Below are 25,000 nucleotides of genomic sequence, written 5' to 3' on the forward strand. Positions count from 1 at the left end.
TAAACATAAGAGCCAAATTTTTCATGTACCTCCTGTTGTGCCATCGCGTACCCCTGTTCATGGACCACTGTTATAGTGTATTATGCAAATTTTTAAAATAGGTTGTAATCTTTTTTAATGATTTGATTTGTCGCACAATTGCACTGTTTTGTCTTGAAAACACTGAAAGGCCTAAAGCTGGCCCTGCTCGTATGACTCATCAAACGCAGCGTGCTCTCAGGTGTGAGCTGTGGATTTATTTGTTAAGGTGTGTCGAGACGTGGCGCTCTGTCCCCTCCCTCCCTGTTGATGCTCAGGGAACACTTTGTGGTGGCTTCAGCTACTATTATAATGCAACCGCTTCAAATGTGAGAAAAGCAATATTTGTAAAAGGTGCGTCATATATTCATTACAGGCAGTTCACCGTAGGGAATGTGTTTACATCAGACAAAGGCAACTGGCAGCCCAGGGGCCACAAATTTGGCCCTCGGTCTAATTCTCCAAGACAACTCCAACAAAAATTGGAATTCAACAAATTGGAAGTAATATGAATCCCAACATAATATACAAAATAACTCCAGAAACACAAAACAACAGCAAAATGCACAGAATGTCAACAAAAATACACAAAGCAACAACAACAAACACACAAAAAAGATTCCAAAAATACACAAAAATGACTGGTAATACACACAAAAGGACATCAGATATGCAAAACAACAACATGAATTCATAAAAAAACAATAATTACACAAAATGACAGAAAAAAAACCCAAAACGACAAATATACTGAAAAAAAAGGCACAGATTGACAATAAACTCAATGCAAATATAACACACAAAAAAGCAAAAACACAAATGACTCATAAAATACACAAAATGCCTGCAGAAATACACAAAATACCTAAACTAAAAACAAAAAGACAACAAACGACAACATAAAAAACCCTTTCTGTGTTAATGTTCAGATTGGTCGTTATTCTTAATAATTACATGAATGTTGAAAATGTGGCCCTCAGACCACATTTTTGTGGCCCCGCTGTGACAACGGTTGCCCATCCCTAGATTACATGTTGAAATGCACTCAGTTGACGGTAAACTGTGAGATCAAACATGTTATGACAGTTTAGAGTGCGTGTGTTTGTGTGTGTGTGTGTGTGTGTGTGTGGGCGTGCCCCGCGTTGGAGTTCAGACATGTTTAATGGTATTCAGTGAGAACGCTTCTGAGGAAAAAAATGCAGCTTGACGGGATGAGACGGACTCGCTGTGGGAGGGACACGTTTGTTCTCAGGCTTTAAATGTTCTAATGCTGCTGCTTTTTGGATTCAAATTAAACTAAAAAAAACATGATGGGGAAAAAAAAGAGGGAGAGGGAAGAAGAAGAAGAATGTGTACGTTTTGATATCATTAAAAAACAAAGCAATGATGGTGACAATTATGGTCAAAAGTAGCCTGTCACTTGTTTTAAACTTGTTTTAAAGACAATGGAGATGATAGCAGACTTCAGGAAGAACCCAGCCCCCCTCACCCCCCACACCCTGGGAGATTCTACAGTGAGCTCTGTGGAGTAGTTCTTCTTCCTGGGGACCATCATCACTCAGGACCTCAAGTGGGAGCTGAACATCAGCTCCCTCTATCTATCCTTTATTTATCCCTCATCCTTTATATTTATCATTATTATTATTATAGTTGCTGGGTTGTTTCTTTGTTCTTTGTTATTCTTTGTTTTTTGTTTCGTGCACCAACTACCAAGACAAATTCCTTGTACGTCCTTAAAACTGTACTTGGCCATTAAAACATTTCTGATTCTATTTCTGATTTTATAATAACAATAACAACAAAAAAATAAATATGTAATGTATAAATAATAAATACTGTAAATCATATATAATATAAATACATTATACATACATTATAAAAATAATCATAATAAACGTATAAATAATATAGAATGTATTATAATATTAATAATGTAACTTATGGTTTAAAGTAGCATGTCACTTGTTTTATAATAACAACAATAAATACATAATAATAATAATAATAATAATAATAATAATAATCAATTGTTCCTGTTTTGGACTGTTTTCAATAAACTAAGAGTTAAAAAAATGTATTTTTATTTTCCAATCAATTAATTTTAATAACATCCTTTCTTGTTTGAGAATTTATTCTGAATGCTAGATAATTATCAACCCGATAATTACGTACGTTGGATATTTTTATATTTTTGTCATTGTCCCAAAAGGACAGTTTGAACCAATAAGTAAAACTAATGACTGAGCCCAATGGAACGCTGTTTGAGTCTAAATGTGATATTCACCTTAGTAAAATGTGGATTACATGAATTTAACATCGGTTCACTATGTTTGTTAAACAGCTGTCAGTCAAATCTGCCTCTATTAATTATTTGATCACATGTGCATTTTGTAATTAACTTTGAAGGGAACAGAAAAATCCTTTTTTTTAGGGAAGCCACTTATGAATAAAAAAGGCTCATTGCTTTGAATGCCATGTTTAAAAAAAAAAAATGTATCAACTTTTTTCATTAAAACATCTTTTTATGAATAAAAAAGGCCAAAGAATTAAGTATAAACAGCTTTTTGTGCATTAATTTTCTTGTCCTTATGTTGACTGGGGACTTATTGATTGGCTGCCCTGTTGACCAATCAGAGCAAACAAACAGCTCAGCACCAAAACACGTGGACAAAGACGACCTCGAGAAAATGTTTGAAGCCCATGACGTGACTTGGTGTGTCATCTTGTGATCCGTGCATGCACGTGTGTCCATGCATGTGCTTTGAAAACCAAACCTCATGATTGCACGGACGTCAACAGCTCCCATGTCAGTGGTCAGTGAGCAGAACCAGTCATGTGGAGCAACACAGGAGGAGGAAGCAGCTCATTCTGTCCTGATGTGGCCATAATAACTTCTCTCACATCAGTTTACAACAATATCAGCTTTAAGGGTCTGTACTACAAAGTTGGAATCAGTGAAGCCTGGATTTATCTCCGTTTGCAGGCTTCACCTAACCAAACATTGTTCGTCAGACAGACGCTGTACTACGAAGCAGGATATTAACTCGCTAAGTTACGAAAGTTGATTTCAGCCCGACTATGTGTGCGCTCCTGTTACAGAGGAGGATATTGCAGCGTCAGACCAATCACGAATACAGAGAAACTGTGTAGAACAATTTACGTCACAATTGAGGAATAATTCTTTAAAATTTCCTCTCAATGACTTTCACCTAATGATCTGCATTCACAATGTTATAAAGAAAACTACCATTTGCACAAAAAAAAAAAAAAAAACCCGTAAAGCAACACAACATTAGTAATGATGTGAACACGTCTGTGGTGTGTGATGTTACTAATGTGTTTCAGAGAAGAGTGTTAAAGTTCATTAAAGCGTTCAGAAACGGTGTTCAGGTGGGCGGAGCCAGGAAGAAACCCAGGGTTTCTTCAATAAAACCTGCCAGCGACCAGGTTCAGTTCACGGACAATGTTGCCATGGTAACAGACTCAGAGAAGAACATACCTTGCGTTTAGGAATGGGATTCTTAGGGTTTCCCTCATTTGAGCCTGAACATACTCAGAGTTTGAACATAACCCCTTTGGAGTAGTGTGTGTGCTTGAAGGGAAGCTGAGTACATGGTAGGTGCCAACTCCTGGAAAAAGACTGAGAAAGTTGTAAATTCTGAACAAAGAACTGCACATGGATCTGGGGTTGGTAAATCCATTTTTTACACTTTTTGGGCAGACCTGCACAATAACCCAACACGAGTCTGACTAAGCCATGTCGAACTCACTACAATGCAACACTTCCTTTCTCCTAATTCATAAAATTGTTTTGTTTTTATTGCATTTCACAGAAAATCCTTATTTTCCTATTATAATGGCGACTTGAGTCTCTCACAGGTCCAGAGAAACAAAGTTCTGCTCAGATGGCGTCAGCAACACAACGAGATATAAATGAACACACACTGACAGATGAATAAAAACGTCTCTGCTCTGGTGAAACATGATGAAGCTTTAACTCCAGACTAGTTGGTGTTTACTGGGGTTGGCACACTGCAGCTTGTCCCGTCATGTTGTGTTCTTCACCTCCTGGAGCATCACTGAGACACCAGGTGACACCAGGTGAGGTAAGAACGCAGTCAACAAAAGCACCGACTTACTCATTAGATCAAAGTTCATCTGATGAGTCACATTTTAAAGGCAGATTCAAAACTACTCAAACATAATAATTCACACTGAACAGAAATATAAAAATGAAATGCATGTTTGACATGTTTTTAAATGTTCTAAAGTGGCGCGTTAGTGTGTGTTTACCTCTGGTTCCCATTGCCATGTCTGCCACCTTCTGAAAGGCGTCCAGGAAGGCTCCGGTCAGTGCGATGGTTGTCCTTAAAGGTACACAAAGATATAATCACACGAGGTTCATGGGACATAATTACAGGAAAATCATTTATTAGTCACACGGTGAATCACACAGACTGATGTGTTCAACAAAAACTTTTACCTTCTCCTGTTCAAAACGGATCATCATGACTCATCAAAGAAGATCAAAAGAATCATTAAACATGGGACGTCATGTTGACAGGGTTCCTACAGCTTCAGTCAAATTAAATTCAAGACTTTTTATTGCCATTTGAAATTAATTTTAAGACCAACTTAGTAAACAAAATTGAGGGGGAAAAAATGCCACATCAATTACATAGGGTTAGGGTCATTTTTTTTTCCAGTGTCTAGTGCAGATGTGCAACTGGCGGCCCCCACAAGTAAATATACAAAAATACACCAAAAAAAAACAAAAAAAACACTAAAACAATCAAAACACATAAGATGACTACAAAAATAGCCAGAAATACAAAACCATTAAGGAAAATCTTTGTTGGACAGGCAATTTTTGTTAAATTTACAAATCCCCATGTTGTCCTGCTGCAACCACGTCAATGTTTCTTATGTGTTAAAATGTAAGACTTTTGAAACATTGATTTAAGACATTTCAATAATAATTAAGGCCTTATTTTTAGATTAATGGCCTTTTAAGACTTTTTAAGGAAGAAAGTAAGAATCCACATCTGCACACATCAATGCAGTGGTGTAGATGTAGGTGGTGATCAGAATGTAACATCAGATTAATTCTAAGATTCAAACATGCCAAATAAATGATAAAACAAGAAATTCCTCAGCAACAAATTCCCACGGCTTCATTCAATCCCTTTTTTTGTTTTTGGAGTGTAACTGGAGATGCAACGTCCTGATGAATGGAGCGTTGTCTGCACGCACACGCAAGATTAGGTGACTGTCGATAGTTTGTCATTTCTCTCGGTTTATCGCACACGTACACGCAGACAGCTATATGGGAGAAATTTTAATTCAGGGCATATTTTGGCCTGATATTTTTTAACACTTTGTTTTCAGGAAAATGTGACCCACTGAATCAAGAGTGCTTTCAACAGTTTGAAATTAAAAATGACTGCCATCATGTGATGTAAGAACTGGAAAACTGAGGTATGCAATTATAGTTGATTTTAATTGCATGCTTGTATTTGGAGGGGCTGAGATATCTAAAACTGAATTATCATTTTAACTTTCTTAAGCAGGCATAATTTGGCCCCCGGGCCTTGAAATTTGACACGTGATTTAAAGCTTTGCAAATTAAGACCATAAAAATAAAATACAAAGGAGATCTTTACATTGTCGTTCATTCAGATTGTGTGCTTGAAATCCTAATAATTTGGATTCTTTGAATAAGTGTAAGGACACACTAAAACCACTTTTTTCTGCTGAATATAAAATGATCAGGAATGAAATAATGTAGTTTATTGATCTTAGGAGCCACGCCCATAATCAAGGCATTTTTTAAATTTTCCCCTAGTGGCAGGTCAACACAAACCTGGGCGAGCACTTACACTTTAAGTAACTTATTTTCATTGGCTAGCACTAAAATCTGCATTTCTTGGATTTTGTTTGGTTTTGTTTTTAAAAGAGAAAGCAATAATGCTGTTGATTTTTTAACATACAACCTGGACGGTACGTTTTTTATCACTGAAGGAGAAGCGACACACTGCTGCTTAGAGCCAAGAGCTAACAGAAAAACTACACTTCCCACAATGTAAGCAGACCTGTTGCGCCTCTGATCTTCCAATGCCGCATTTATTTAAAGTGACAGGCGGCGCCAATGAAAGAAAGTGTGTCATATCCTGTCCAAAATGGCAACTCTCTTCTATGTATGCCCTAAGGGTTAAAATCGTCCTTAAAATTCCTTTTAATGTGTTTTCATTTTTTTTAATTTTTAATTTTTTTTTAAAAGGTGCACATATTTTGTTAATCAGTAATGCATCAAACACTTTTTGTGATATACAAAACCAGTACAGCTACTCTCTCTAAATGATTGAAGGTGAAATCCGTGGCGTTTATTTCCAATGTGGTTTCCTGTCACTATGTTTGAGCGTGACGGTAATATTTGTCTTACCTGAGCTGTGATTGCAGCTTTGCTCCTTTGGTAACAAAGTCCTCCCATGTCGGGTAGCCGGCCTGTAGTGCACAAGCACACACACAGGCATCAAACATCAGATTACAGCAACAGGTTTCAGTCCAACTTAAGCATTTCAACAGAACCAAAATCAGAGCAAAATTAATGTACAGTACAACAATAGATTCTATTCAACCCATCTCTGTAAAAACAGATGGAGTTTCCCCAACATTAATCATCTAAAAATGTTCTGGTCCTGAGTGTGTTTTTCATATGCTGCTATATTTCACATTGATGACAAATCAGACTTGCATTCATTTAAAACTAGTCAAATCTCGTACAGTAATTTATTGTGTATCTAAAAACATGTTCCTGCCATCTTTGCCTTGTCCATCGCATTAAATACTCTGAAGAAAATATCTGTCGATAATATTTAGTTACACCTAAAACAAAAAATTACCATATATAAATAGCACAATAATAGTCATTCCACATCTTTCCAACAAATTTTCAGGAATTTCCCACGCACTTTGATCTGAAAAAATTCAGAAATGTTTCCCAGTTGTTCTGTGATTATTCAATAGGCAAAAATATAAATCTCAATTATTTTATATAAAGTCCCTCAAGAAAGACACTTCTGGGTTAAATTTGCTGATGCAAAATGCCACACAGGATAGAATAACATCAGTGTTTTAAGATCGGTATTAAAAAAAAAAAAAAAAGAAAAGCTGCCCCAAAATTAAATGCACAAAATGACACTAAAAAATACACAAAATTACTACAAAAACACAAAAGAACAAAACAAATACATAAAAGGACAACAAAATACACAAAAAGAGAAGAAAAATGCACACCGGGACAACAAAAGTATACACAAAAAACCCTACAAAAGCATAGAAACAAATGGAGAAATACACAAAAGAACAACAACAACTTTGGATGAACTATGGCCGGAAAGCACGTACCATGTTCCCGAGAATTCAGTCAAATGACTCGGTTCCAACGAGTAAAACAAATGAAATTGTGTGACGTAAAATCGTAATCTACATTGAATTGCCTTTGAAACGACATATCACGACTATGCTACGATAAATCTCGGAATTACCAGAAAAAGGAGGTGGGCCCCCATGCCACTTACGGAGTAATGGGCCTCATTTATATATTGTTAAGTGCCAATGATTCAGTAACACCAACCATCGTGCAAATAAATGAGAAATCGACTTTTTTCTTCTTCTTTTGGAGCCCCAAATCAAAGATTGGGCTCTGGGTGAGTACACATCCATAGATTATAACTACCAAATTTCGGCCTGATACGTTCACGAATAACAGAGAAGTAGTGATTTTAACTAGTGTACACACAACAAGAAGAACAAAGTGAGTGAAGTTTTGAGTCCGGTAGCCCGGCCTAAAATAATGCACAAAAGGAAACAAAAGCGAAGAAAATGTACAATGAGACAACAGAAATGCATACAAAAAACAAAAATAAACAAAAGAACACAAAAGATACAAAAGGAGAAAAAATACACAACGGGACAAAAATAATCCAAGACCATACATACCAAAAAATACACAAAACGACTCAGAAAGAAATCCAAAATTACCAAAAAATACACAAGAAGAGTTAAAAAAAAACATAATGGGACATTTATTAACAAACAGCTACATAATATGTGCCACTTTTGGCTTTTTCTCCTGTAAGAGACAGCACGTGTGAGTAGGGATGGGAATTGATAAGAATTTAGTGATTCCGATTCCATTATCAATACTGCTAATTGATTTGATCCCTTACCGATTCTCATTGGGTGAGAGAATTAAATAATACAAATGGATTTGTTTGCTTTAACTTTTTATTATATTATCTTTGTCTCTTTAATTTCCTGCAGGGATATCAGCTCTCTTTTAGTCCACAGGGTATAGATTGTTTTCACTGGATAATATATACAAAAGCGCTATATAAAATTGATGAAATATTATTATTATTATTACAACAATATGACACATTTTGGCTACAACTATTGGAGAACATATACAGTGCTCCTTTTTTGAACTTGAACAACAAAAATATTTTTTTTCTGTAAAAAAGAACATAACCAAAAGCATAGCTGCACGTATGTATTTAAACAGTAAAGCTTTAATTTAGCCTTTATTTACATTTCTATAAATGGACCTTCAGAGACGCCGTCCCCATTGTTACATGTGACATCATCAGCCGTATGTGTGTGTGTGTGTTACCTCTACAGTGTGTGTGTGTGTGTGTGTGTGTGTGTGTGTGTGTGTGTGTGTGTGTGTGAACGTGTGAAAGAGCAAACTAAAGATAACAATCAGTAGCAGTCCGTCTCTCGTGTCTGATTACTTGTTATGAAGACATAAATTGGCAACGAGGTGTGTGTTCTTGCGGAGGTTTGTTGTTTTCAGAAGAAAAGTCAGTGCAAGAAGCAACTTTTGTGTGAGTGTACAGAACCTGGAAGTGACTAGCGTAGCAACAGAGATGCTACAAACACAGCACAGCAGCGGGTGGAGGAGGTGGATTCTATTATGCTATATGGTGAAAGGAGCTTTTCTTGGCGCTAGCATAAACAAAATACACAGGACCTGGAGGAGTTTATCGTTACGTATTTGTGACGCAAGAAGAACCGATAAGCGGAATTAACAGGCACGCAAACAAACAATTCCTAGGAATTGGATTACTGGGAAAAGGTTCTCAAGAAAGAACCGGTTTTCGATTCCCATCCCTATGCGTGAGTGAGTTTTGTAGTGAAGCTTGTTTAGGGGACAATCTGGTTAGAACGCATTCAGTAATCAATCAAACTGTGCGTTTTATACTATTCTGAGAAGTAGTGAAAGCAGCGACTCCTAAAACTAGTATTTGAAAACAAAATAAGCTATATAAATGGGCGATATTGTAATTTTCTATATCACCAAAATAGAAAACGATGTATCTCGATATATTGCCCAGCCCTAATAGGGATTACATGGAGAATGTAGCTTTACTACAGAGACTTCATTCTTCAGCTTTGTTAGCAGGAGTGGAAAAAAGTGCTGACACAGAAAAGCTCTCCTTCACAAAGGCTGAGCAGCTCTGCACCAATAGAAAACCACAGAAGAAGATCAGTTACACTCTGGGCTCAGTCAACCACACAGCACTGCCAGGTGTAGCGTTACCTTGATCTACCGGTGCATGCATTCACCTCAGCTCCTAACACTACACCGCTGACTGTAGACCAGTGGTTCCAAAACCTTTTTAGGCTCAAGTCCCCCTTTACGTCCCACTACTACATTTTGCTCACAACTCTATGGAAAAAAAAACACCTATATAACATAATGATGGAATGATTGAGTGATAACATACAATTTTACTGTTTTTATCATTTACGATCACCTTGTTCCTACACCAGGCAGAAGTGACCAGAAATGATAAGAACTGTTGAAATAAATCTGTTCAGGAGGCACTAAATACTGTTTCATTCCACTTATTTACAAAATGAGATTCTTTAGATCGTGTGTTAACATCCAAATGCTCTGTAATTATTGTTTTTTCATAATATTCTGAGTAAAATGTAGTAGTGGGACAAAGGGGGTAAAGAGTTTGTGAACTACTGATACAGGCGATGTTGTAATTTTCTATATCGCCAAAATATAAAACTATATATCTTGAATCTCGATATATTGCCCAGCTCTATATGTAGGTGTGATATTGCCCCAAAACATGCATATGAGGCCTTTCCCTGTTATATTGGGGCCTGATGAATAAATATTAAACAATAACTGGTTCCTAAAGAGAAGCTCACACAGTAATGGTATGGAGCCAACACAGAGACTAAAGGGAGCATTGCTGTCCAAACAGAAGGTCTTTGGTTTGTTTGAGTAACACTGGTTGACTCAGTGCAGGAGTGCCAACACCACATTAATGGTTCGTCCATCACTGAGTCAGATGTGATATTTGTTCGGTTAGGTGACAAAGTAAAGGCCAGACTTTCTCTTCATTCTCTTTTATTGAGCACTCCTGAATGTTACATAACTCACTGGTTTCTTTATGCGATATCCACTGCCAGGGGCGACTCTAACTTTGTGAAACATCCGGGGCTTCGCCCAGAGAAAAATGGCAAATGTTCTAGTATGCTTTACTGCCTTGTTTCTCTAATGGGGCTACATGTGTACCCTTAGGGGTACACAATGGCACTACAGGGGGTACGTGAGAGAGAGAAAGAGGAAAATTAATAAATGAAATCAATAAAAATATGGGGTTTTCTAATGTTTATTTTTAGTTAAAAATAATAATTACACTAAATATTACCAGCAACTCACAAAATGACAATAAAAACACAAAAAATAAGAGGAAAATATACTGAATAATAAAACAGAGCAGACAAACAACACTAAAATACAAAAAATGACACAAAAACACGCACTAGGAGCATTACCAGCAAAACACAAATTGACAACAGAGACACTAAATGACAAAAAAAACTCACAAGATTGTTACAAAATACACAAAAATAACAGAGAAACACAAAACGACATCAAAAACACACACAATGAGATGGAATCATTTAAATAATACCAACAACACACACAAAATAAAAAAATATATACATTTGTTTTTTAAATGGCAAAAATAAATGAAATTAAATATTCATTGATCATTGTAATGATAAATTTTGGCTGAGGAGTGTGTATTTGATCACTTGTGCACATGCTGAGATTCTTCTCTAAACATTCAATGAAAATGTTCTTTCTCGCGTCTCTAAATCAACTCTGCAAAGAGGCAAAACATCTGACTGAGAAACAACTATTTTCCTAGCAAAGGAGGAAGTAAACGTCAGCTGATCTACATGTGACTCCATCTATTTTGGTTTCTTTGCATACCATTTGTAAGTTCTTTGTGCATCTGATCCGTCTCTTTAAAAGAGAGGCTTCTTTGTCACTACCTAATGGGATTCTTAAGAAGACTTTTAAACTTATTTTCCAGCATTTAACCAGTGTTTATTTTGAAGACATTTCTGAATATTTATCTCACAATATAAATAACACAAAATCATTTGTATGGATAAAGAGTTATTTTGAAAGGTATTTTTCACTGAAATATTAGTTCAGTAGAAGTCGTTACTTTATTGAAAGTCATACATTAAATAATCAAGTAAAAGAAAAAAGTAGCTCAATTAAATAGTACTCAAAGTAAAAGTTTCTAGTTCCTTTCATACCCCACGTTTAGTTTTGCCAACAAATTTTGCCATGGACGAGACGAAATATTACACAATTAGAACCTAATTTATTTTCCACAAAGACATTTGTATAAAATTAAAGTTTGTCAAAATGTACAATTCTTTTTAAAAAAAAAAAAAACAAAAAAAACAATGAATTAAATGCAAAATAAAAAATCCTAAGGCTCTAAGTATAGATACATTTATGAACTCAAAAACTGTGAAAATGTCCTTCATTCAATGCTGTTTTGGTGCAGCGCTTTACGCTTAATCTGACTGGTCGACTATGATGTGATGCGTTTGATTGTTGTCTGGTCATTTCATTTTTTGTAGTTTCACAATGTCAAAAAAAAACTATTTACTCAGTAACGTTAGGGGTAGAAAAGTAACACATCACTTTACTTCAGTTAAAACATAATTAAGTACAAGTAAAAAGACTGATTTAGAAATAAGCTCAACAAAGTGCAAGTACCCATAAAGGTTGTTAGTACTCGTAATCCATTACTTTCACCTCTGACTATTCCCTTTCTAAATGTCTGCTTCTTACACACTCAGCTCTGTGTGAAAAAGTAATCTACAGAGAATTTCCATTTCTTGCTAAAGTAAGAGTAATTAAAGTATTTAAAGTTCTTCCTCCATCTAAATCAGAGATATAAGTTACAATCTGAAGCTAACGGTGTGCTGCCATGCAGACCACGAACCAGGGTTGGGGTCAATTATAATTGTAATTTTAAAATCATGTTGCTGCTGTAATTGTAATTGAATTAGAACTGATTTTAGATAATTTACTTTGTAATTGCCATGCAAATTCTATAAAAAATGTCACAATTTAATGCTAAACAGGGGAACCATGCTACAGTTCTATGTACAGTTCTACACATCTGTAGTTCATTATTAAAATAGGTTTCATATCAAGCTTTCTACATTTGACCATTTAAAATTTTATAAATCGAGCGGTATACTGAGAGAGAAAAAAGGCTCACTCACACCAAAAATATTAAAACCTATATTGTAATTGATTAGGAAGCTTAACAAGGTAACCAATAGACCCTTGTGACTGACTGACATCTTGGAGGATGACGGCCCTACACGGATACACCTGCATGTTATTTTTTGACTTATTGAAAGCAGCCCACGTGCTAAGCGCTTGTCGAAGTCAAGTCTGGGACACTTGGATGGACTATCCTTCTATCCTATTCTATTCACTAACCCCAAACAATCGAAGCGGATGGCTGCCACCTCTGAACCTGGTTCCGACAGAGATTTCTTCCTATAAAATTAAAGTTTTTTTCTTCCCACTGTCGCTAAATGCTTGTTCATTTGCATCTTGTTGGGTTCTTTCTTTTTTACTATGGACTTTATATTTTGTTCACCGCTTTGAGATGACTGTTGTATTTTGCGCTATATAAATACAGTTGAATTGAATTCAAGGTCGTCTCTGTTTGGCCTCAATATGTCTGAGGCCACAGATTATGTTGACACTACCAGAAACTGAGAGAAGTCGATACAAGGAGAAACTGGGTCTGGTCGGAGGGAATGACCCCTACAATGTTCCTGTTGACAAATGGAATGAAGATGTCTCTTATTTCCCGGGAATTACTTATCCTGACATTGTGAACTACCTTATCTTTACATCTAGCTCATACACAATGTACCACATGAAAAGTTTCAAGGGACTGGAAGTTTACAATCAGTTTGTTTGTGGCTGGATTTGTGAAGTAGCTGCTTTTATTCATAATAAACTCCATGTGCTTAAATCCAGGGCTAATTTTTCATAATTCATCTGCAACATGAGTGTGCAATGCTGGTTTTTCAAAATCTGGGCTATTTTATTGATGTGTGGAAAATAGATCTGCACACTTGGATCAATGCAAATAAAACAATTTATTTTCCTAAGCTTTCAGTCAAAGGACCTTCATCAGGGTAATAAACAACATGGCTACAATGAACAGGCTAATATAATCCAGCCGTGGTAGAACACCCAAAAACAGCACAAGTTTACCATCGCTGTGGTCTCTCTGCTTCGCTATACTGCATACAGTCTATGGTTTCAAAAAATTTCCTGAGGTGGCTTGTTCTTCCATCATGGCACAGGGCCGTACATCATGTGACCTGTGAGGTCATGTGGCATGGGTTTATAGATAGGAATGAAATTAGATAGATAGATAAAAAAAGATGTGTTAAAGCTGATTTAGGACCAGTTATCATAAGAGATGCTAACGCAAGAGGATTTTATTAGGTTATTTACTTCAGGCTCAGTAATTGTGAATAATTGTAATGTAACTTTAGTAATTGAGAACGTATTTTGTTTTTGACCTACTGAGGATAAAAAAATCATTGTAATTTAATTGTAATTGGAAAAAATGCAGGTCACTGTAGTTGTAGTTGAATTGTAACTGAACATGGTGAAAACGTAATTGTAACTGAAAAATGTAATTGAACCCAACCCTGCCAAGAACCATATGTTTCAGAACTCACTGTTGTCCTTTAAGAGAGGAAAGAGCAAAACGTGCTGCAGCATTAGATAAAGCATTGTAAGGACACATTCCCTGTATTAAAGAGGAAGCAGCCCTTTTATTTTCCTGTGTCTTTAGTGTGTACATGTACTACATTTATTCAGATGTTAATATCTGATTTTGACCCAGAATCATCTTCCTAATAAGAATTAATTGAGAATTAAATATCAGGATTTGATTTGTGGTTGATATTGCCAAGCCCTGATTCTAAAGAAGCCTTTATTATTTTTATGTACCATGAAAGATGATGGTGATGTGGTGTTTAGGGTTTAGGGTTTAGGGTGCTGATTTTAAATCGATTTTTTATTTACATTTATTTATTATTTTCATATAATCTGTTCAGATCAGTGTTTAAACTGACACAAATTTAGTTTTTTAATTATTTTTGTGCATTGTCAGTTCTCACTTACAGTTGTTACAATGCTGTCATTATGTTGTCATGATTACTTTGAGACTTCTATAAAGAAACTTGTTGCACTTTATTTTATGATGGCAGTGTGTAACACTGCATTTTCTTTTTTTTTTCCCAGTGAAAATGTGCAAATACACTAATAATAAAAAATAAATAGGATGTTTTGAAGCAAATACTTTTGACTCAATTTGTCCTCTGAATGATGAATATCTTCTGATGAACATATACAGCAACTTGATTTTTCATCTCTACGTTTAATTTTGACATTAACTGGGTAGAATATCACGATAATATTGTATCTTGAACCAAGTATCGTGATATGTATCGTATTGCAACATCCTTGCCAATACTTAACTCAACCCTAAACACACACATCAGCCACACCACATATTTAATACAGGCGATTTACTCGGATGCTCCCATCTTTACGAGAAGACCCCTGCAGCCACTTAGCTGCCCCTGATGTTGCCTGTGTGCTTATTGTAATACCTCATATCATACGTTTGAATCAGTCTTTTGAATAAAGTGTTATTTCTTGTCTATAGAGTGTATAGAATAGGCTCAAACTGTATCATGTTTTGGGACCTAAACGCAGCCTTGTGACTGTGAGGGAGTGGAAGAGTTGAAGAATTTGTTGTCAGAGTGTGTGCGTGCACGTGGTCCTTTAACTGCAAATGAATGTGCTGGTCGCTCGACCAGTGTGCGGAGTGAGGGAGCAGAATGTTTATAATCTGTATGCCGTTTTTGAGTGATTGGTAAAATAAACGTTGCAGCTGTTGAATTAAACCGGAGTCCCATTTCAGGTCCAAAAAATGGTACTGTTTGATTTTCCGTGAATCTTTATTAGGTAGTACCAAAGGAATTTGTTTTAAATGTCAAAAGGGTTTGTGGCTCCTAATGCTTTTGTTGGAAACGGATCCAAATGGCTCTTTGACTGATTAGAATGCTGACATGTCACATGACCTACGCTAGGGATGGGCAGTATACCGGTTCATACCAAATACCGGTATATATTTTCGTTATATGAATTCTTATTATACCGCCGTACCGGTGTATTTGATTACACAACTTTCGGAAAGCTACGTCGCATTTCAGACCCTTTTCAACATTGCACTTCTAAATAGGAAGGTAAACAGTAGTGCTGTGGTGTTAGTTGAGGTGTAAATTTTGCATGTACGTGGATAAGAAAGACAATAAAAGCTCTGAAGCTGCACGTGAGCATGTGTCTGTGTGCGCATGCCTCTGCTACAGGAGAACAACACTCACGGACACAGAGACATGGTTAGCTTAGCATTTCGGCAGTAATACACAAAAAAGAGAGCAATTTGCAATTCCTATACCGCGAAAACAAGTCCTGGTGAAGCTGCAAACACGCTACCTTATTCACCATAAGAAACCACCACACCACTGAGTATGCAGCATTTAAAACTAGCAATCAAGCTAATGCTAAAGCTAAGCTAGCGTGGCCAAGAGCCATTGGGCCATTGGTATTACTACTAGTGTGGAATTGTTCTACAATATTCACTGATCACGACAGTAATAAAGACCACCCTAAGTCAAGCTACTGCAGTAATTCCTCTCTCAACCAGTAAAAAATGCTAAAAAAAAACATCATATACTGCGAAACTGTTAGAATTTTGAAAAACACCGTGATATACGTTTGTGGTCATATGCTGTGAAAAATGGAATTCCTGGTGAAAACCCTTTAAGACAAAACTATTAACTAGTTCTCCAATACAGATTCAGTAAAACCCAATATGTTTGTATTTAGTCGGCTGATACTAGACTCAAGCTAACGTTCATTTGAAAGTTGTGTGTACATCCAACACATACGTCAGTCCTCACTACATATAATTATATTCTTCACATAAACTGTATTTGAACACACACGTTCACACAAACACACACTGATATCACACCTTACAGTTCCTGACCGTTGGGTGTGTGTGTGTTTGGGTGCGGCACATTTGGAGAAGTCTGGTCACTGAGAGGAAATGAGTAGCCTCGGGTAATTGTGACACACACGTGTACACACACCCATTTATCAGATTGAAACACACAGACACAGCACTAGTAAAGCAGGGCAGTTCTACAAAGCACCTACTCCTCTCCACTTAACTTGTTTTTAACATATAAACTTTGTAAGTCTGACGTCAGAATGAGTATGTCGTGCATTCTATTTATTTATTTCGAACAAACAAATAAAAAAAATGGATGAAACAAATCTCAACAAAAATCTCTATGAAATAAAAAAAGGTCAATTTCAAGTTAATACATTTGAGTCGTTGGACAAGGGACAGGAAGAAGCCTATGCTTGTCACCTCCTACCCCCGTTCTTCACCACTAACAACTGCAAAATCCAATGAAATAAACTAAATTCACAATACAAATAAATACTCCAATCGAGCTATTGAAAAAAACAGAACAAAAAACAAAATGCACATGCACCATCAACATCTGAGATTTACACGTTGTGTTCACATTAGACAGTATAAAAAAATAAGTGTCAATTTGTTTAGCATGAATAGATGTTACCTTTTGTCTTAAATTTGCCTTTGTGTGATTACATCATTGGAATCAGTTTATTTAAAATTATCTTATACAAACTGAATTGTTTTGATGCCATAATTTGCCTTAACACACTATGCATTGTGTCAATTTTTGAATCGAGAATTGTTTGATTCGAGAATCGGTAAAAACGAGAATCGATTTTGAATCGAATCGTGAGACACCCAAAAATTCAAATCCTTAATTTTCAGGGTTGGGGTTAGGGTAAGGTTTAGTCTTAGTCACGTGACAAACTGGCCAAATAGGGGCGCGATACTGATACGGCAACCATACAGCCACTACCTAAAAAGATTGAGTAGGCGAGAAATGCCCAGATGTATGCTATATCGAGAAATTTCCTAAGTATGCACAGCGGGCATACTAGTCATACTCAACTGTCCCATGATGCATTACGAGCAAAATGTAAAATCATCCTGGGACCGGCTTTAAGCTAAAAGGCAAACATCCCCTTTACAAAATAAAGCATCTCTTCTTGTCTTCCAATAGTTTTTTTTAACACTTTTGTAAATAGGGCTCTTGTTTTGAAGTCAACAGGAAGTTTAGTCAGTAGCACAAAGGAGGGTCTCAGAGAATCTCCGAAAGGAGAAGAAATGCGTTTCCGTGAGTTTTATGAATCAAATGACCACATGTTGATATTCTACTTGGTCACTTTCTCACTTGTTTTCAGAACCTTCAAAATAAAGATGGGGAATAAACAGATATTTTAGCCTCAGTGTGCTTCAGGTTTTTGTTGTTGTAGGTTCCAAATGCATCGTGGGAAACTTGGAAGTACACATCAGTTGGAACGCTCACCATCATTATCATACTAATAGTATAGATAATATACACTCATTGAGTGTGTAGTACATTAGTATGTGATTTTGACCACAGCCTCGGTTCTCAGACTATGGTAACAACTTAAACAATGAAACATTTTCTCTGAGGTGTAAATGCGAAACTGAAACTATGCATTTATTTAACAAATGTATTCTGTTTAAATGTGATACAGACTAAAGTTAGATGTGAGAATAATTTCCAAATGTGCATGGGTTGATATTCTCCATCCAAACATTGGGGCCTTATTTATTTATCGACCAATGAAAACGGAATCTACTGTTGAATGCAAAATCACCACGAGGCAAGGAAAGTTTTTTTTTTTCTTTAAATGGGAAAATGTTTTCAGGGACCGCTCATTAGGTGCAACACCCGCCTCCCATCTTGAAAAAAGTCCATATATCGGTCGACCTCTGATTTCTAACATTTACATTTACATCATATGAGTGTTTCAACTGTCTTTCATAATCAATGTGCTATAAAAAAAAAAAGATCAGCCTCAAATATCGGCTTTCAAAATCAACTTTAAATATCGGCCATCAGCTGAAATTTGTTTATAAAAATCGGTATCGGCCTTTGAAAATCCCTTATCATTCAACCTCTAGTTTGAATATCATCAGCTCAGATTTTTTCATAGTTATAATTCTTATTTATTTTAAGATTGCTTCTGCTGACTTTGGCGACCCATTTCTTTCTCCTCTCTGGTTTGGTAGGGAAGCCATATATTTTCACTCTTTTTTCAAGGCGATTGGAGCATCCCCATGCAGCACATCAAACCATGGTGGCGACTACATGCAAGGACACCATGTATGACAGGCACAGACAAACCTCATGACTTTGTTAGACATTTATTTTATTTTAATTATTTATTTAATGAATTAACCTTGGTACATAAGTGGATAGTAAAATATATTGTATATACACATACATATGATAGTGGACTGTATAAATATTGTAAATCAATGCAGTTATTGATGACAAATCACCAAAAATCCCAGTTATGTCATTCAGAATCAATGGATTTGAATTGCTTGCCAATAACTTCTGGAACTATTTGAGTCGACATGAACCACGTGATGGTCAAGCATTTTGAACTTCCGTTGTTGCAACTCTCTCTCTCTAAACAGCTCTGGGTGAAATAACTGATGCATCCTTGTCTCCATTTGTTTTTGTTTAAACATTATGGTCTGGAATGATGTCATCGGGATCATTTAGATTAGGTTAATTCAAATTAAGTTGATCAAAACTTAATCAATAAACCTGTTCAGATTCAGTAAACCATTGATCCCTGAGGGACATTAATGCTTCTCTCATACATCTTTATATGATATAAATAATTAAAACGGATCAGTCAGAATAATCCATGTCAGTACATCTTATAGCTACCTTTTAATTGTATCGTACTCATTAGTTTACATTACATTTTTATTTTTGACATACATTTTTTTTAATTATGGTTTTCTTTCTTTATTAGTATTTATTTTATTTCCTCACGTGAGTTAAAAACTCATTTTCTGAAAATAAATATTTAAAAAAAAAATGTTCAAAAACACTGAATAATGGTGGTCAGCTTTGAGAAATCAAACTAAAGCTAACACACTAAAGCTTTTCTAACTTGAAAACACAGAAGAGCTAAGAGTCATCATTGGGGTTTTTGCATGTTTTTGTTAAATATTTCACAATGCCTCTAAACTCCTCACCTTGACTCTCCATGAAGGATCTACTGGTTCTTTCCCAGTATGAGATCCATAGGAATAATCCTCAAAAAAAAAGGATCCATGTGTACAGAGTCCCTCTGCTTGATAAAACATTCACCCTGTGTCACAGATAGCAGGATTGCCCTCATTGGTTGAGAGCGAAGTTGGCTATGATGTCAAAAGTAGGGCTGTCACTTGAATGCATTAATTGCGATTAATTAATTACAGAAAAAAAAAACGCCATCAATCACTTTTTTAGCACTCCAAACAGCAAGGAACCCTTCTCATTTCAAGAGTTCCTGGTACACCCATAATACTGATGCGCAGGCTACAATAACAACACAGGAGACTGCCGAGCTTCTCAGCTTCATTGGTGTTAATTTTGGCATATAAAAACACTGGATGTAAAACACAAGCCTAGTTGTACAAGAAAGGCTTTCATAGCCCCCGCTACCACCTCATTGCTAAACATGTAGCGGCTAGCACGGACAGTGCTAACTGTAACACGCGAAAAGCACGACGTGTCTGACAAATGAATAAACTCACTGGATAAATATTATTTTCTAAAGGAGACAAAAAGCAACAAGTTCAGTGTCAAAAAAGGGTTCCGTTTATGATATGCTAACTTATAACACTACATATGACATTTTATTTCACTTGTATTTTCTATTATTTGGAGCTGAATGTAAATGGCTATGCCTACATCTATTATAGTCTGTTAAAAACAATAATCAACTTCATTAAGATACTTTGTTGCTGTATATGTCAATGTTTTGATTTACCCCGATAATGTAATTAAAATACCTCAAGTTGTAGGTGTTTCTCAGCAATTTTTAGGTGCAATTAAATTTTTTTTACAGAGGATGATTATTTAAAGCACAATTTTTGTAATCTCTTGACAGCACTAGTCATGAGCCGTAAACTCACTCGCCAACGCAACCATTCACCCCAAGCAGCAAAACTTCACAATTGCAATTAGAAGGAATTTAAAACAACCACTGCACACAGTTGAAAACAAAGACATTACACATGTTATTTCATTTCAGATAAGTCCGTTCTAAACAGCTTTGTACAGTTATTAGTAGGGATGCACCGAATACTCAGACACCAAATATATTCGGCCAAATATTGCAAAAAAAAAGCAACATTCGGCCTTTGGTTTAGTGAGTTAAAAGCAAGGCCGAATAGTAGCGTGTGACGCAATCAAACAACGTGCAGTGATTTGGAGTTGGAAAAGTGTGTGTGCGTTGCTGCACAACCAGCAGCTCCTCCTTTCCGCACACAAACACAGCCAGATTCTCTCCTTTCCGCTTACCACTCTCCGTCGTCCGTCACCGCGAAAAAGAATTGCATTTTTTCATCATACCTCCCCTTTAATGCATTTCAATTTTTTTTGGAATGCATGTTTTGATTTATTTGAAGGCCTAATATAGATGAAAAACTTTGTTGTGCTTTTTTTGAAAAGCAAAGTTTACTGGAATATTTAAAAAATCTCAGAATATTCAGTAAACATTTACTTTCTTTAAAAAACATGTCTAAAATTTTATTCTAGGCTATTTATGCACTATTAAAAAAAAATAGTGAAATATTTACAAACCGCATTCGATATTCAGTATTCGGTATTACTCCGTACTTGGCTAAGCGTTTATATTTTTTCGGCTTCGGCCACAAATTTTCATTTCAGGGCATCCCTAATTATTAGTCATTTAACTTTGAAATAATTAGATCTATTCTTCATCCGTTTGTGAACAAAGGACAGTTAAAGTCATTTTAAGGAGACATTTGTTACTAAATCATGGACTTTGAGTTTCGGCATTGATTGTTGTAACAATTGTCTGTTAAAGCAGTGGTTCCCACCTTTTGTCCAGCTACAATATTTTATTTAGAAAACTATTTAAAAACAACTATTGAGTATAATGAAGGATGAATGAGTGATGGCGCATATTTTAAACATTCTGATGTGTAAATAGATGGAATGAAACTGTTAGGGATGTCGCGATACAACTTTTTCACTTCCGATACGATACCGATATTGCAGCCTTAAGTATTGACCGATATCGATACGAATCATACATAGTTTTATTACCTATTTTGTAGTGTGGAATGTTAGAAAAGGCATGATCAAATTAGTCAGCAAAAGTAGGTATGAGAAAAACTGACTCATTTATTAACAAATTGGTTACATACATTTTACACTTCAACATAATACCTTCAGTATTCTACAATTGAATAAATATAATATAATATATATTGGAGATTTTAGAGGCAGTCCGATAAAATCCAAAATTTATTTTCTGGCTGGTATCGGACCGATATCTGATATCAATATTGGATCGGGACACCCGTAGAAACAGTATTTGGTGACTCCTGAATAGATGTATTATTTCTATAGTTTTTATCATTTCCTGTCACTTCCTCCTGATGTTGGACCAAAACTGACCTTGATATTTTCAGTTCATGTTCTAATTAAAATTATTGTGTGTGTTTCTGGTGTGTTGTAGTATTATTTAATTCATTTTATCTCATTGTGTGCATTTCTGGTGTGTTGTGGTATTATTTAATTCATTTAATCTCATTGTGTGCGTTTTTGGTGCTTATGTCATTTCATATGTTTCTCTGTCATTTTTGTGTATTTTGTCTGTTCTTTTGATTATTCATTATATTTTTTCTCTTATTTTGTTGTAGTTTTGTGTGCTGCTGGTAATATTTAGTATTATCATTTTTAACTAAAAATAAACATTATAAAACCCCACAAATTTAATGTTTTAATTTCTCTCTCTCTCTCTCCCCCTCCCTCTCCCTCTCTCCCTCCCTCACATACCCCCATTTGAGAAACACTGTGTTAAAGCATCGTTAGAAGCTGCATATGTAAATTTTCCAGTGGTTTATGAAAAAGCATATACTTTTGTGCATTGAAAACATTAAAGATTATGTACTCACAAAAATTGTCTTTTAACAGACTGAAGTCTATTTGAAGTTCATTTGATTCTTTTGGGTCAGCCTCTTAGATGTGTGGTGTTGTGACTTAAAAAGAGCTGTCTATGAATACTTTTTGTTTACTAGCTATGACTGATTAAAGCAAAAAGGAGAAGGGCCAGATATTGGTCTTTTCCTGGTGCCTCGAAAACAGTAAAACCGCGCCTGCACATCTGACACATCAGCGACTCATCTAAAGATCCGAACTTGCACAAATGTTCCTGTAGGGACTGAATCATCGTCGCTGTAGGAACAAAACCAAGCCTCATGTTTTCCTCCTCATCCTCTGATCAAACAGATTAGACGGTTGCATTTGCTCACTTCCTTCTCTTCGTCTGTGGCGTAATATTCATGCAACAACTCTGAGCAGAGAGTTTCACAAGAAAACAATCAGTTGTTGAGCAAACCTAAATGTACTCTTAATATATTACGCTAATCCTGATCTATGAGGACGACACTATAGATGTATCTCATTTTTTTTTTTTTAAATGATTGTCTTCTGCAGCTTTAAAAATAATAAGTGCATCTAAATCAGCTTCACCTGAGTGAACTTACTTCACCATATGGATATAGAGTCCTATAAAATCCATGTTAACGGAATCAACCAATGAGAACAAAATCTACTGTTGAAAGCGGAAATGGACAGAATCGGGATGAAACGCCGTCATCGTGAGGAAAAGGATGTTTTTTTAATTGAGAAATGTTACCGGGGGACTGCTCATTAGATGCACCGCCCTCCCCAACCAACCTTTTTTGGAGCGTGACCACATTTCTGGCGACCCCAAAGATTATCTTTTTCTAGAATCAGTTTTTGATAATGTTTGACTTACAAAGTAGTAGCCAGGATTGCACCAGCTCATATATGTTTTATACTGCATTTTCTTTGAAAGTAAAATTGAATACAGTAGTTTAAAAATGTGTGTTGTGTTTTATTTAAAAATAATAATCAATCAATTCAACTTTATCTATTATATAGCACTGAAGTGATAATAGTCATCGTGCAGCGCTCAAATAACTTAGTATTTAGTATTTAATAGATAAGAATATATAGATTTAATAAGAGTTTAATTTTTTCTAAGTATATTTTTAATCAGTAATTATTTTTTTAATCAATCACAAGACATTTCAGGAGACCCCAATTAAATTCCAGGCCACACTGGTGTAACCCATTAACCTACAAACACTAAAACAAATAGAGCTGCAAAAATCCTGAACCAGCGAGTAAAACCAGACATAGAGGGAGCCTCAGAGACAAAAATAAATAAATAAATTAAATAGAATAACTTAAATAAAAACTGTAGTGGAGATCAAAACGTGTAGCAATGAATCAATTTTCATGATCTATTATTAATATTCATATTTATTTATTACTCTCGCTATTTCCCCTTGGTTTTATAGCTTTAATGTTGTTTTCATCTTCAGATTATTTTTTTTTTTTAATCTCCTGTTGATTTGATGCACTTTGTGGAGGTTGTTTTTTGTTGGTTCTCTATTGTTCCAGGACAAGTTGTTTTCATTTCTCTGTCCTCTGACATTTTCATACATTCAAATCATCACTGACATCAAACTAGGAAACCTTTAACTGATTATATCAGATACAATTGGATATGAAACACAATCAATTTTAATAGTTTTCCACGTGGATGCCATCACAGCAGAGGATGTAGCCCTCAGTTTCTGTTAAGCAACTGCACAAAATTACTGAAAATGAACAAAAATCACACAAAATGACTCCAAAGATGCACAAAACAGCGACATAAATAGACAAAGTAAAGGAAAACAAATTACCGGTGCTCAACAAATACACCAAACTTCAACAGAAACACACAACTACAACAAAATGACTCTAAAAACACAAAAAATTACAAAAAAAAACAAAAAACAAAAAAAACATAAAGGGACAACCAAAAAAAAAATCACAAAATAACAGAAAAATAAACATAACATATATAATCCCTGACTCCAAAAACACACAAAATTTCAACAAAAACACATAATGGCAGCAAAAACACACAAAATGACTTAAATAACTCACAAAAACACTAAACAAATGACTCCAAAAAAATGCACAAAATAACAAAAAAAATCAACAAAATGACCCCAAAAAAACACAAAACTAGAAAAACATGCACAAAATAAACGCAACTACATGTATGTATGTATGTATGTATATATATATCACTCCAAAAAAAAAGAAAAACGCACACAAAATGACAAGAAAAACACACTTAATGGCAGCAAAACACAAAACAATTAGAGTTGTGTTTCAGGTGTCATTTTTTTTGTTTTAGAAGCAATTTTTTTGGAATCCTTTCATGTATTTCTGGTTGTTTTGTGTGTGTGTGTGTGTGTGTGTG

The 25,000-nt window shown here is 35.5% G+C and overlaps 1 protein-coding gene across 1 annotated transcript in view; it reads right to left on the reverse strand.

Moving 5' to 3' along the window:
* The window catches only part of mtss1 (MTSS I-BAR domain containing 1), a 50,506-nt gene that overhangs the window by 24,317 nt on the left and 1,189 nt on the right, over positions 1–25,000 (reverse strand). The window contains exons 2-3 of the mRNA XM_028446305.1: positions 6,461–6,522; positions 4,312–4,385 (exon numbers count right to left, since the gene is read on the reverse strand). Coding sequence (XP_028302106.1) covers positions 4,312–4,385; positions 6,461–6,522 — 136 coding nt within the window. The remainder of the gene's footprint in view (positions 1–4,311; positions 4,386–6,460; positions 6,523–25,000) is intronic.

Source organism: Gouania willdenowi, chromosome 5 (genome assembly GCF_900634775.1).
Source record: "Gouania willdenowi chromosome 5, fGouWil2.1, whole genome shotgun sequence".
Taxonomy (NCBI): domain Eukaryota; kingdom Metazoa; phylum Chordata; class Actinopteri; order Blenniiformes; family Gobiesocidae; genus Gouania; species Gouania willdenowi.